General features: G+C 28.7%; 2 protein-coding genes across 5 annotated transcripts; one reads left to right on the forward strand and one right to left on the reverse strand.

Moving 5' to 3' along the window:
* On the forward strand, window positions 1–8920 carry LOC113849939 (putative disease resistance protein RGA1). 4 transcript variants are annotated; one of them, XR_003502156.1, is made up of 4 exons: window positions 1–215; window positions 4092–7070; window positions 8092–8248; window positions 8369–8683. XR_003502156.1 is itself a non-coding variant. In XM_027480198.1 (3 exons), exons 1-2 carry the CDS (start codon window positions 169–171, stop codon window positions 7066–7068), a joined length of 3024 nt encoding a protein of 1007 aa, XP_027335999.1. In that variant the 5' UTR covers window positions 1–168; the 3' UTR covers window positions 7069–7070; window positions 8092–8920. The 4 variants fall into 4 exon arrangements, 2 of the variants coding, with proteins under 2 accessions (XP_027335999.1, XP_027336000.1); XR_003502155.1 differs by having other exon boundaries at window positions 8106–8248; XM_027480198.1 differs by having other exon boundaries at window positions 8092–8920.
* Window positions 8921–12725: 3805 nt separating this feature from the next.
* LOC113850717 lies at window positions 12726–14378 on the reverse strand. The gene is made up of 4 exons (XM_027481273.1): window positions 14183–14378; window positions 13637–14086; window positions 13140–13540; window positions 12726–13025 (listed from the first exon to the last, which is right to left on the reverse strand). Exons 1-4 carry the CDS (start codon window positions 14376–14378, stop codon window positions 12726–12728), a joined length of 1347 nt encoding a protein of 448 aa, XP_027337074.1.
* Between the last annotated feature and the right edge of the window lie 613 nt (window positions 14379–14991).

A 14991-nucleotide genomic window follows, 5' to 3' on the forward strand; every position in this document is an offset into this window, starting at 1 on the left:
GAACCAAAAGGGGTAAGAAATGGTGGTTTGACTTAGATAGCTAATTACAAATGTGTCCCTTTCCTGAAGAGATATAAGAGCAATAATGCGTTTTCTGCATCCATTCATTGCGAGAATCTCAAATTGAAGACAGACACAGTGCAGATCTATTTTCCTCCTTTCTCAAGAATGGCGGAACACATTCCATTTGCTGTTGCCTCTAATCTCGTTCACAGGTTCCTTTTTCCACCCTTTCTTCTATTTATACAATAACTATAGATTTTTTTTGTTCTTGCATCGTATGCTTAGCTTACCGTTTAGGTTTTTTCCTTCTTAGTTCGTCTGTTTGTTTGACAATTTCACATCGTTTACTTTTTCTTTTTTAAATTTTCATTCTTACTTTAACATAAGTTTTTTTTATCCCTGCACGCTGTGAAGTTTGTTTGATGGTGTTGTTTTTCAGTGTTTACAATTTTTTAATCCGAGACAACGCAATCCGAACTGTTCCGAGAGTATAACTATAAACATGGACCAGAGTCATGAGCGGATATAATTCTATTTTTTTAAAGTTTACATTATCTCTAAACCTTAAAATAAAAAAAATAATAAATTAGAATTAGGAGTGAACTAATTTACTTATTTTATAAAATAAGTAATAACTATTATATTATTTTTTTATAATATTTATTGAATTATTTTATTTAAATAAATTAAAAATTATATTTAAAATATAAAAAATAATTTTAAAAATAAAAAATATTTATTTAATATATTAAAATTTTATCATAAAAATAATATTAAATATAATTATATTCTAAAATTAAATTAAATTTAGCTTTTATATTTGTTTAATTTTATTAATTAAATTTAATATAATATTTTAATAATTTATGATTTTAATTAAAAATTAGTATTAAATATTTTTAACTAAACAATGATTAAATAATAAAATAATATTTTATAAAATATTATTTAATAATTATTTTAATAAATTTAATTAATTTTAGTATGTTTAAATAAAAAATTAAATTATTAATTGATTTATTAATTTATATGTAATATATAAATATGTATTTTAATTTATCGTATATATACTATTTTTCTATATTATATTCATGTTATGGTGTAGTTAATTTATATAATATTTAGTTTAAGATTTTATATTAAGTTTTATCACAATTTTTCTATTAAAATAAAAATTTAGAAATACTAGTTACTTTTTCAAATTCATAAATTTTATAATGTAAAATATTTTATATCTATAATTTTTATGATGAAAATATTTATTTATTTTTTAATATTTTAATTTCTATTAATAAATTTAATAAATTTTGTTAGTGTTATTTTTTGTTGTCAATTTTATATATTTATTATGACTTTATTTATTTAATATAAGATATTTTTATATAAATAAAATATAATCCTTAGAAAAAATATATAATATTTTTAATAATTTTATAAAATAAATTAAGAAAAATAATAATATAAAAATTTTATAATATAAACAAAATTATAATTAATATCAAATATTATTTTAAAATTTATTTATAAAATTATATAAAAAATTGTTAAAATTATATAATAATAATTATTTTTATTAATTTTATTTAATAACAATAATTATTATAAATATTTAATATTATATAAATTTTATTTTTCTTTCTCTTTTTCTAAACAATTTTATTGGACTACAAATTTATAATAAAAAATATTTTATAAAATAAATATTTTTACTAAATATTCTAATAATTATCACAAATTTTTAAGAACATATAAACTTTTTTATTGATAAAACTCTAATCTTATGGTTTTTTTTTTTGGTTCCGTGAGCTTATAAATTGATAAACTTTTTAATCCGTAGAACTTTTTGATCCTAACTTACATGAACTAGGATTAGAACCGAGTCAAATAAACTTTTTGACAGCTGAGAATAAGTTTAAAATAATCATCATTATTATAGTAACAATTAATATAATAATATTATTCTTTTATACTAGAAATTAAGATATTCTTATAAATAAAAAAAGGTATGTGCTATGATATTTTAAAATTTTTTTATGAATATCATATTTAAAAAATTTAAATCAATAAAAAAGAGATAAGTATCAAATTAAAAAAGTTATTATATATAATTTATTTAAAGTTATATTATTTATATTATTTATTACATAGTCTTATTATTATTATTCTAGTATATACTTAATTTTTTATTTTATTTTATTATTTTTAAATTAAATTTTTATATTTAAACAAGTTAAAGAACGGTTAAGTTTTTAAATAAAAATAAGATGTAATTGAAACTAAACTAACTAAAATTCAAAAAAGAAATAATAATATTAGATTAATATATTTTTATATTTTTAATTATTATATTAATATATTATGTTATAATTATTTTTTATGTATAATAAATAAAAATTATTTAAATATAAATTATATTTTATTTAAAAAATAAAAAATAATAAAAAATAAGAAATAATATATATATATATATATATATATATAAAATAAGATAATGTAGTAAATAATATAAATAATATAATTTTAAATAAATTATATATAATAATTTTTTTTAACTTGACACATTTCTCTTTTTTATTGGTCTAAAATTTTTGGGCATAGTATCTATAAAAAATTTTTAGGGTACCATAAAATTTATCTAAAAAATATTAAGAAATAAAATAATAATAATAATAATAATAATAATAATAATAATAATAATATGTAGTAAATAATATAATTTTAAATAAATTGTATATAATATTTTTTTTAACTTGATATATGTCTCTTTTTTATTGGTCTAAATTTTTTGAATATAGTACCCATAAAAAAAATTTAAAATACAAAAGAATTTACCTAAAAAAAAAATTTAAGAAACAAAATAATATATATTATGATAATTCGACATTAATAAAACTATGGTTATGAAAGGTCATGTTAATTAAGATGGATTATATATACATATTATTATGTAGATATTACATGGTAATAATTTAGTAATTAAACATTATAATATAAGATAAGATTTCCACAAACTAAATAGTAATTAGTCTTATATTAAATGTCACCTTTTAGTCTTGTTTTTTCTTCTTCGAAAGTTAAATCATATTTGTATTTTAAAATTTTAATTTACATCCGTGACAATTAACATATTTTTATTTATAAGTTTATATGCATGCTATCTAATTTTGTTATCACACAAAAGTTTCAAAAATCAATATCTTAATATAATTAAGATATTTAAAATAAAAATTAAACGTGATATTAAGAATTAAAATAATTAAGAAATATAGACTACCTTATTTATACATTATATATGTAAATCTTATATAACATAAAATTAGTAACCTAACTATATTACGTAAAACAAATATTTATAAATGACTCTCATAAAATGTGTCTTGTGGCCACTTACTTCATTTGTTTTTTCAAAAAATCAAATTTTTATATTTTATAATTTTTAATTTATATCTTTATATGTTTAGTATTAATGGTAATATATATATATATATTCATTCAAATTAAGGTTGATAATATAATATAAAATAAATGTGTAGAAGACAAAAATTAAACCTTTAATAGATGAATCACACATTGTAAATTTTTTTTATACTTTCATTAAATTTAAATAAAAAAAGTCGTTCTATTGAGAATATAAATTTATTTGAATAATCTTTTTACATTGTAAAACTTTAATAAAATATTCTTTTAACAATGTTGAGTTATATTAAATATTAAAATTATAGTTATTTGATAAACTACTCGTGTAATTAACTAATTTATATTAAATGAATTAAAAATATATATAATATTATATTAATATAATATTAAAATTAAATAATTTATTTATTTACTATCAATTAAATTAATTATTATATTGAAAAATAATATTTTTTTATATATGTTTTGAACATGAAATATTTGTAGTCATATTTTTTTAATATAAAATATATTTGAATAGAAAACACAATGAAACAGATGAAAAAACGTAGTTTTTAACGATGTTACGTGTTTAAATTTATCAATGTTTTTTAAGGAAAAACATAGCTAAGCCTGGTTTTAATGATGGCTGAATGAGTTCTATTTGGTGTTGCTTTAAATGTCATTCACAGGTTGGCTTCCGCTGACTTTCATGAATTTGGACGGAAGTACGATGTGACGGAAGAGTTGGAAGAGCTCAAGAACACAATTGAATCCATCAATGATGTGCTCCTTGATGCTGACGATAAACAAGAACAAGCTCGTGTGCGAGTTTGGATTAGAAGGTTCAAAGAAGTTCTTCATGTTGCAGATGACTTCTTAGATGACCTTGCTATCGAATTTATGAGACATAAATTAGACGAGGAACGACGAACAGAAGTGACAAAGGTACTTTATCCTTTCTCATCTTCAAATCGAATTGATTTTCCCATTCAAATGGCTGAAGAAATTAAAAGAACACGTGAAAGTTTTGATGCTGTAGTGAAAGACATGTATAAATTGAATTTAAGCCCAAGATCAGGGGCGGTTAAGCAAACTAACAGTGAATGGAGGGAAACATGTTCTTTTGTGTTGGAATCAGATATCATTGGACGAGATGATAGTAAAAAAGAGATTATAAGTCTGTTGAAACAACCTTGTGAAAACCGAAAAGTTTCTGTGATTGCCGTTGTTGGCCTTGGGGGTTTGGGAAAGACAACTCTTGCACAGTTGGTGTATAATGACTTGGAAGCGCAGGGATTTTTTGAAAAGCAAATGTGGGTGTGTGTCTCAGATAACTTTGATGTGAAAACTATTCTGAAGAAAATATTAGAATCAATTACTGATTGCCAAAGACAAGACCAATCATTAGAGAAGATGCAAAGAGAGCTTCATACAAATTTAAGGGGTAAGAAATATTTGTTAGTCCTGGATGACATTTGGAATGAGAGGCATGACAAATGGGCTGAGTTGAGAAAGTACTTGATGTGTGGCGCTCAAGATAGCAAGATTTTAGTGACAACTCGAAGTGAAAATGTAGCAAAGGCAACTGCCGCTAGCACTTCCTATCCTTTGAAAGGTTTGACTGACGAAGAATCCTGGAGTTTGCTGAAGAACATTGCATTTGAGGATAATTCCAAAGGAGTGAATCAAAATCTAGAATCAATGGGGAAAGAAATAGCCAAAAAATGTAAAGGGGTTCCGCTAGCAGTTAAAACGCTGGGAGGCCTGTTACGCGAACAAAATGAAGAAAGTGAATGGGAGAATGTTTTACATGGTGACTTGTGGAAACTATGTGAAGAGCAAGACAGTATCATGCCAATTCTAAAACTCAGCTACCAAAAATTGTTGCCTGAAATGAGACAATGTTTTGCTTATTGCTCTTTATATCCCAAGGATTGGAAAATTTATAAAGATGAGTTGATTCAGTTATGGATGGCACAGGGTTACCTTAAATGTCCAACTGAAAAACAGAACAAGGAAGATATTGGTAACCAATTTGTAAAGATGTTTTTGATGAACTCATTTTTTCAAGATGCAGAAAGTGATGAATATGGTGAGATCTATCGTTTCAAAATGCATGATTTAATGCATGATCTTGCAATGCTTGTTGCTGGCAATGATTACTGTTACTTGGATAGTAAAGTGGAAAAAGTTGAAGGGAGTCCCATGCACGTATCTTTGGAATCCAAGGCCATTCATTTATTGGATTCATTGGATAAAAGCAAACTGCGAACTTTGATTTTCTGGTCCGACACTGAGCAGGAATTGTTTGCAAATTTCAAATACCTGCGCGTCTTGAAGACGCCATCATCCACTTTTTGCAAATTGTTTGGTTCGGTTGGAAAATTGAAGCATTTAAGATATCTTGATATTGTTGGTGCTTATTACTCTTTGAGTGGGGGGCCAGTAGGGTTGGGAAACCTGTGCACGTTGCAATTCTTGTCAATCTTTGTTGTGGGAGGCCAAAAATATTGCACACTAAATGAATTGAAGGACTTAAACTTAAGAGGCAAATTAATAATTAATAATCTCTATCGTGTCAGAGACGTGGCTCTGGAATCACAGGATGTAAATTTAAAAGAAAAAAATTCCCTTCAACACTTGATTCTGGATTGGTTTGATGAAGAGCAAAGAGATATCCAGACAAGTGACAGCTTACAATTATTAGAAAACCTTCAGCCCCACCATAATCTTAAGCGATTAAAGGTGAATCATTATCCAGGCGTGCTTTTCCCAAGTTGGCTTTCTCTCCTCACAAATATTGTTGAGATCTCTTTCTGTAAGCTTTATAATTGCCGCTGTCTCCCACCATTGGAAGGTCTCCAGTTCCTGAAATCACTTGAGATAGTCTCTCTTGATGAATTGGAGTACATATATCTTCGTGAAGATGGTTCTGCATTAACCTTCTTCTCCACTTTGGAGAACCTCTCATTATGTGGTTGTGAGAAGCTTAGGGGATGGCGGATGCTGGGAGATGATATAAATGATTCTGAGAATTCACATCATCTCTCTTTACTTTCATTTCCTCGTCTTTCTCACCTAAAAGTCACTTGGTGTTCAAAGTTGACTTGCATGCCTACTTTTCCAACCGTTACGAATTTGTTTATGGGGCAATGCAGTGTGGAGCCATTAACAGCAACACTAAACACAACAGAGTCAACATGTTCAGCTGACTCATCTTCCTGCGCTGCTCCTCTTTCCATGCTCAAACATTTGCACATTTCCGATTCCATGAATTTACCAAAGGGTTGGATGCAAGATCTGACTTCACTTGAGTCTCTTCGACTGGTATTCTGGGAAAGTGAAACACTTGAGGAAATTGAAACTCAGTTAAAAGACACCACCAACTGCCTTCCCAATCTGCTACGAATCACCATGGATTGGTGTCCGAGTCTAAAGGCTTTGCCAAAATGGATTTGCAACCTCTCATCGCTTCAGCGTTTCGAGATCTTCGATTGCCCAGAATTGGCATCGCTGCCCGAAGGAATGAGTCGTCTTACCAGCTTAAAGACCTTTGAGGTGGCGAGGTGTTCCCTTTTAATTAAAGAATGCAGAACAGAGACAAGTGCTGTTAGTCGCCAAATCGCACACATCCCACAAATTATCCTTCGTGATGAGTTTTTATAAAGGTACTGATGCTCTCATTTATCAAAAACTCTGTTTGTTTTAGTGTAAACGTTCTTGTTAATTGTGTTTGCTTTACTAATAAAATACTTTGAATTAGTTTGGACTTTTGTTTTAATAAATAATAAACTAGTTTTCATTTGTTAAACAATATCGGAGCCTGTGTTCAAATTGATACTGATTATATATTTAATGCTAGTAGGTTTTTAATGGAATTATTAAAAATGTAATATTTTTAAATAAAAATAAAAATTATTTTATAACTAATAAAATTTATAAATATTAATGTATAATTTAATTTTCAATAATATCATTCTATTATATTAAATTAAATTAAAAATAATTTTTGAAAATTAAAAATTAATTAAAAAACATTTAATATAAAATTTAAATTAAGATTGAATTAAAAAAAATTAAATGTTCAATGAAAATTATGTGACATAATAAGAAAGATAACTAATACCTAAAAAATTAGGACCCAAATTATATAGGTAAATTATTTATGTCAATAGGGAATTAATCAATGATTGATTTAAAACAAATATACACTAATTGGACTTCCTTCTACTTTGTTAACGTAAAATATAAATTAATGTTTTGTATAGTTTCAATTTCTGTTTTTATTTTTTATAATTTATTTAGACTTTTGTTTTTAATTTTGAATTAAAGGTAGATTTTTGAATTTTAATTTTATCATAAGAAGATTTATTGTTTTAATATTTACAGGTGAAAATGGAAAGAAAGAGAAGAAGAAATTTTGAATTGAAAGACTTCCTAAAATTGTTAGATTTTTATAATGTTGGAAACTACTTAGTCAAGTAACACATTAAGTACTGAATAGTTATCTCTTTTTTCTTTTTTTTTTAATTGTTGTGCTTGGCATATTGCTAATTTAGTAATCACCATCCAGATTTTTACTATTGTAATTTCATAATGTTTAAATGTAAACTGTGTGTGGTGATATTTCAAATAAAAGTATATTTTCAACTTCAGTTTTGTATCTTTTATGTTCTAATATTTTCTCAGATATTACATTTCAGGGCTTGCTGAATAGAACAAATGCAAGCGTGTTTATATGTTGAAGCAGCAAGCTTGATTCCTGGCCCTTCATTCAATATATTGCCTTGAATGTATTTGGATTTCGGATAATTTGCTTATACTAAGATCCTCATGTTCTACTAAGGTAACTGTTGGATACTCTCAATTTTGGAGTTTGTTGCTTAATCTCATTAAAAGGACAGTGTGAAAGTCTTAATTAATGTATAACAACAACTCAACATCTCCTTGTGAATGCTGCTTGAAGGAGTACATTCTGCTTGAACTTCTACCCTTTTCAACAAACATGAGGTTGAGTTGGTTTGGGGAGTAGGATCTGTGCTGATATTCTTCTTGAGACACTACTAGCTTGCTCTTTCGGAAAAATTATGAAGTCATTATGTGCCACTTGGACAGGTCAATATTGCGGATTGATGATTTGTTTCAGTTTTCTCTTACTGTGGATACTTTGGAGTCCATGTACAAAAATTTTCTTATTTGAATTCTGAGCTGTTAATTAATTTGTATTAGTAGTTAATTACTAACAAAATAATAATCAAAGTATCAATGTATCCCATAATTTATATAAAAAAAAAATTGTATATATGATTGCATTTCGTTTAAAACAAGGAAAATTTTAAGAGACAACTAAAACTAAATTTTGGCTACATGTTCAACAGACTATTATTCATTCTTGTTTTTCGTTATTTGTTATGATTGGTGTTCTGCTGTTCAGTAACAATAAAGGATGTCTTTTCCCCCACCTTAAGTGCCTCTTTTATACAAAGAATGCTTCTGGTTGTTGTTGCTGTTGTAGCTTCTAATAATGTTTTCCTAAATTGAGAATATATATTACAATAGAAACAACTCTGTCTCTTCTTTCTTCCGTTTTTATTTCAGATATTGGTGACTAACAGTCATTTAGTTATTTCATAGGACTCTAAAATGTTAAATTATAAAAATTATTTTTAAGATTCATCGTATTTTATTATCAGATATATGATAAAAAAAAAAAAGAGAGAAAGAGGCATGTAACATCCTCTCTATAATTTAAATAATTTCTTCTATTAAATATATAATTTTAAATAAAATTTAATTAAAATTATAAAGGATTTGAAAAATTTTACATATATATAAGTCTAAACCGATAAAAGTTAACAAATTTTTAAAATTATATATATATATATATATATATATATATATATATTCATAATAGAAATAAAAAAGGGAATTTAATTTTAATATGGTGTTTTCCTAAGATAATTACTGGAATATGAGTTTTTTTTGTATAATTACAAACGTGTGATATTTGAAAAATTGCCAGCGACGATATTTATAATGTCTTTCAATTTTGACTTTCTGGTCTACAATTTTGACTGTATCTTCCAAGGCTAAAATGAGGTACAAGCATTAGGTGAGCACGCTTATGTAATGAACAATAGGTACAGGTGCTATGGGAAGCCAATAAAATCGTGAGTGGTGAGTTTTACTAGCTCTGTCCTACAACTAAAAAATCATGGATAGCGATTTTTACTAACACAGTAATACATTGTCCTGAAAAATTGTGAGTGACGATTTTTACTAGCACAGTAGTGTATTGAAATGTCGTTTTGTGCGGATGGAGTTGGAACTATGCTTATAAATAGGAATTGAACCATATTGTATGCGCGAATGAGAAAGAGAAATACAAAAAAGAAAACGAGGAAGGAGCTTACAAAAGAACAATATCAAAAAAGAGAATAAAATGGTTCAAGACGTGACTATGGAATCGCACAAACATATTTCATAACGTATTCGTACTCAAAATGTAAGTAATATTTATTTTTTAATACATACAATGTAGTATAATAAAAAAATTTCTTAATTTTATTTGAGTTATTTATTTTTTAATTAATGCAATTTATTTTAAGTTTGTATAAAATAAAGATAATTATTTTAGTCTAAGTAAACATAATAAAATTTATAAAATTTTAGTATTGGATAATTTTTATTATATTATTTACTTTTAATAAAAATTATTATCATTGAAAAATATATAATAAATTATTCGTACGAAGGGTTAATATTAGCCATTTTATAGTATTATAATAATAATAATAATAATAATAATAATAATAATAATAATAATAATAATAATAATAGATGTAAAAATAAGTAAAGCACAATTTATATTAAAATAATAATAATACTATGTGCGGGTATAATTAAGTAGAAACATATCATTTTTTTATAGTTAGTTTTTTATATTTTGATATATTTAATTCATAGATTACTGATAAATTACTATTTTTAAATTTTAGGTAATGAGAGTATTATGACCACGTCACTTATTTATAATGTCACTAGACCTGAAATAAATGAGATTTTACGAAATGCCAGTTTTGATCGTATTGCACAATTATGTCAAATGCATATAAATGGTGGCCTTATAAATGCACTTGTTGAACGTTGGAGATCAGAAACACATACATTCCATCTTTCTTGTGGAGAATGCACAATAACATTAGAAGATGTTATGTTGCTTGGACTGCGATGCAATGGTATAGCAGCTGGTTCTACTAATCCAAATACTTTGGCATTGCAGAATATGTGTGAACAGTTACTAGGAAGTCAGCCTGAATCAAATGATATTGAAGGTTCTGAAATAAGATTAAAGTGGATCACACAACACCTTGGTTGGCTTCCTGCTAATTCAAACATTAGGATAGCACAACATGCTCGAGGATATGTACTTTCTTTGTTGGGACATATTTTAATGCCAAACAAGAGCAACTCCCTGGTACATGAAAAATTCTTACAATTGTTGGTAAATGTCCATGAAATTGGAATGTTCAGTTGGGGTTCAGCATGACTTGCTCTTCTGTATAGAGGTTTGGATTGTGGTTCATGATATGATGCCAAAGAAATTTGTGGATGCATAATATTATTGCAGGTATAGGCATGGCACAGGCTCCTGTGGTTGGCTCCAATACCTGGTGAACCAGTAGTATTTCCACTTATACTCAGATGGAGATGTCTTTGATATCCAACCAAGACTCCATATAGGGATCTTGGAAATGTTAGACTAGCATTAGATAAAATGGCACTACATGAGGTACTTGTTAATATATTTATACATTTCTTAACTATTTTTATACATGTTTGAAATTATTTATGAATAATTATTTTTGAAAATACAGTTCATGTGACGACCATATGAGGATGAAGCGATTGATGTCGTTGTTCCACATGATCTGAGAGAAGAACGTTTATTGTGGTCAATTGTAAGCCCGTTGATATACTTTGAGGTTGTAGAGTGGCATGCAACTGACCGTGTGATGCGGCAATATGAATTTGCTCAACCTATTCCTCTCCCGCCCCAAAGTCTTGACGGAGTCCACAACAAAGATTTACGTGGATTAAGAGAACCAAAGGACTAGAGGTTGATACATGATGATTGGGTGATGATATGGGAACAACGATATCAGCGTACATTACAGGGAATGGCAATTGACCAGTATTACCCGTCCAATGAGTATTGGAATTGGTATACATTGTATGCAATGAATTGGTGATGGTTGTCTCCACAAATGAAACAGCCATAACCCCAGCAACAACAGTTTTTGGTGGATGAAGAGCTTATGTCCTCACCACTGTCTGAGCATCAATAAGGGATTCCACCTCTGACAGGTCAACCAAATGAGGCGCTTTACTGGTCACCACACACAAACCAATGGCAGTCATTTGAATGGGATGAAGAACCCCCACAACAACAACCTTCACGAATGTTTGTCGATAGAAGAGATAATCGTCGTGGGTCAACAAGCAATGAATCATGTCGAAGGAGATCAATTAATTGCAGCAGTGAAAGTGGGACATCTCGTGGGTTACTTTCTACATATGACTTTCTCATTGAGGATGCCAGACCTTCTCTTGTCATTCCTGTATGCAACTTTGACCTTAATGAAGACGCAATTGTGGTTGAAGGAAATTATGATGATGAAGATGTTTATCGACCAGAACTTGTGACAATAGAGTGTGGTGGTACTTCTCAGCAAACATTTTCATTGGGTGAACAATATTCTGTGCCAATCATGTCTTGGGAGATGACACAACAACATAGCATATGTACAAATACATCTGAAAATGTGGTACAAGCAGAACCTACAGTTGATGAGAGAGTTACACACGATGCCACAGATGATGAGGGTGTTGGGGATGATGGTCTTATCGAAGGAAGACGAAGGGAATTTTTTTTTGCACATGTTACGTCCCTTCACCCATGCCCCTGATAGATATAGCCCCTCATTAACCAAGAACAAAAAGGGGAAATGATATTTGTTTAATGTTTATGTTTATGTTTAATTTTTGTTTTCATTATTGTCTTTATGTTTAAGCATGGAATGTTATTTATATTATGCAACTTTGTTTGTAAGTAAAATATTTAATAAAGGAAGCTTTGTTTGTTAGTTAAATATTATATGATTTATCATCTCTTAATGCAGATACTCTTTCAAAATATAACAAATATTGCATATGACCCTTACATTTATAATTAAACAATACTACTTCATCTTACATGACGATAACAACTTAATCATCATCATCAACAACAACATAAATTAAAACTACATAAAACAACAACATCAACCTTGCGAACTTGACCTAGGAGCATTTGGGCATATTCTTCTACTATGGCTTTCACTTCGGCAAAGAGTGCAACATTGGGTTCTTCTCATCTCACGCCTATCCATTTCATTCAGAAAAAGTGTTGATTTTGGACGACCTCTTATTATGCGCTTTAAATTTGGGTTAGGAATAAGTTTTAGACCTCTATATATCCGCCACATACTTTCATTTCCAATGACTCCAAACTCCTTCTTATATACTTTGCACAACTCATTTATCTTGTAAACATCTTCGACATAACAACGCCAATCAATGTTCTGACTAGAGCAAGCAGCAATGACATGACGACATGAATATCTATCGGTTTAGATGTCACCACAATCACAATACCTTTGCCTGAGTTAGACTTTATATTCTTGATTGTTGTTTACATCTTGAACAAGAAAAGTCTCATTTCGTCTATCAAATACAGCAACAAAAAGGTTTCTAGATGCTTGCTCATTTGATTGAAGTCGAGTCGTCACAGCTTCAGAGAAAATATGTCCAGCCTTTTTTTGCGCATATGCCTCACAACCTTTACGTGCAAATAACTTAGCCAATAGAAAGTAAGTTGCTCTAACCAGTGCTGTTATTGGAAGATTACGAGCGCCCTTTAATACTGAATTAATGAACTCAACAAGAGTGGTGGTCATGTGATCCCATCGATGCCCGCCATCATATACAAGAACCCACTTCTCTCGTGGAATTTCATTAAGCCAGTCTGTATGAACCTCTCCACGTTGTCTCAACCGCTCAAAATGAATATTAAATTCTGATTCAGTTCTTGAATAACCTGCATACCACAAACTCATTAATATAAGCATGTCAACAACATATAAAATTTATAATTCAATGTAAATATTATTGACAGAAGAATAATGTCAATTACCCATGCGGATGACAAGTTTATGCAAGTAAGGTGTCTTAAATCTTCGCAAGAAATTAGCACCAATATGCCTGATACAATACATGTGAGATGCCTTTGGAGGTTCCCATTGTCCGTTACTTCGTCTTATTGCTGCATTAATTGACTCGTGCCGATCAAAAATAATACCAACACCATCCTGCGTCACGACATGTTTGAGTAAATTCTCAAGGAAAAAATGCCAACCATCTGCAGTTTCTCCTTCAACAATAGCAAAGCCAATCGGCAAAATATTTTGATTGCCATCTTGTGCAACAACTACCAATAAAGCCCCCTTGTATTTTCCATATAAATGTGTCCCATCAACCTGCACAAGTGGTTTGCAGTGTCTGAATGCTCGAATGCAAGGAGGAAAACTCCAAAAAATACGATGTAATATTTGAACATCAGGAACCAACTCATACTTGCGATAAGCTTTAACAGCATCCAATTAAACAATTGACCCACGAACAGAGTCACACATCGCTACAGACCATTGCGGCAGGGCTTCATATGAGGCTTCCCACTCACCATACACTTTTTCAATTGCTTTTTGGTTTGCCATCCATGCTTTTCTATATGTTGTCGTATATCTAAATTGAGCTTGAACTTCATTAATCACAAGTTTGATCTTAAAAGAAGGGTTAGATTCTACCATTGGCTTAATACATTCTGCAATTGTGTCTGCATTCAACTTGCTATGATCCTGCGAAATCCTAGCCCTCATACAAGTGTGTAGCCCATTATACTTCCTGATTTCTCAAAAACATTTGTTTTTCCTCAAGCTAGCCTAAACAAGTCAATCACAATCTATGCCATAACTTACACATTTATAGTAAAATGTATTTGGTTTAGACTCAAATACTTTATAGTTCACTCCTTTTGATATACTATAATGTTTAATTGTTCATATAACATTTTCTCTGTCATTAAATTGCATTCCAACACACAATTCTCCTACTGCCACAGAATTACCTATCAAACACATAAATTTTAATAAAAAAAACTAATTCATTAAATTAAACATAAAATGATAAGGGTATAATTAAAATATTTCAAACATCATATACCTAAATTAGCATATTCTAGAAATTCAGGTGCTTGCATACTTATAAGATCTAACGCACGCATGAATAACGGCTCCTCAAACAGATGTTTGCCAATCATTGGACTTGATAAATAGGAGTCTTCATCAACTCCTTCATCTTCTGATTCCTCATCATCACCATCTTTATCAAAGTAGGGGTCATCACTTTCAGTGCTGTTTTGTTCCCATTCTATCTCTCTGTTAGGAACAATGCTCGCTCGCATAGGCTTCATTTTGATTCTGCATGAATACC

This window comes from Abrus precatorius, unplaced genomic scaffold (genome assembly GCF_003935025.1).
Source record: "Abrus precatorius isolate BTA unplaced genomic scaffold, Abrus_2018 Scaffold9, whole genome shotgun sequence".
In the NCBI taxonomy this organism is placed as follows: Eukaryota; Viridiplantae; Streptophyta; class Magnoliopsida; order Fabales; family Fabaceae; genus Abrus; species Abrus precatorius.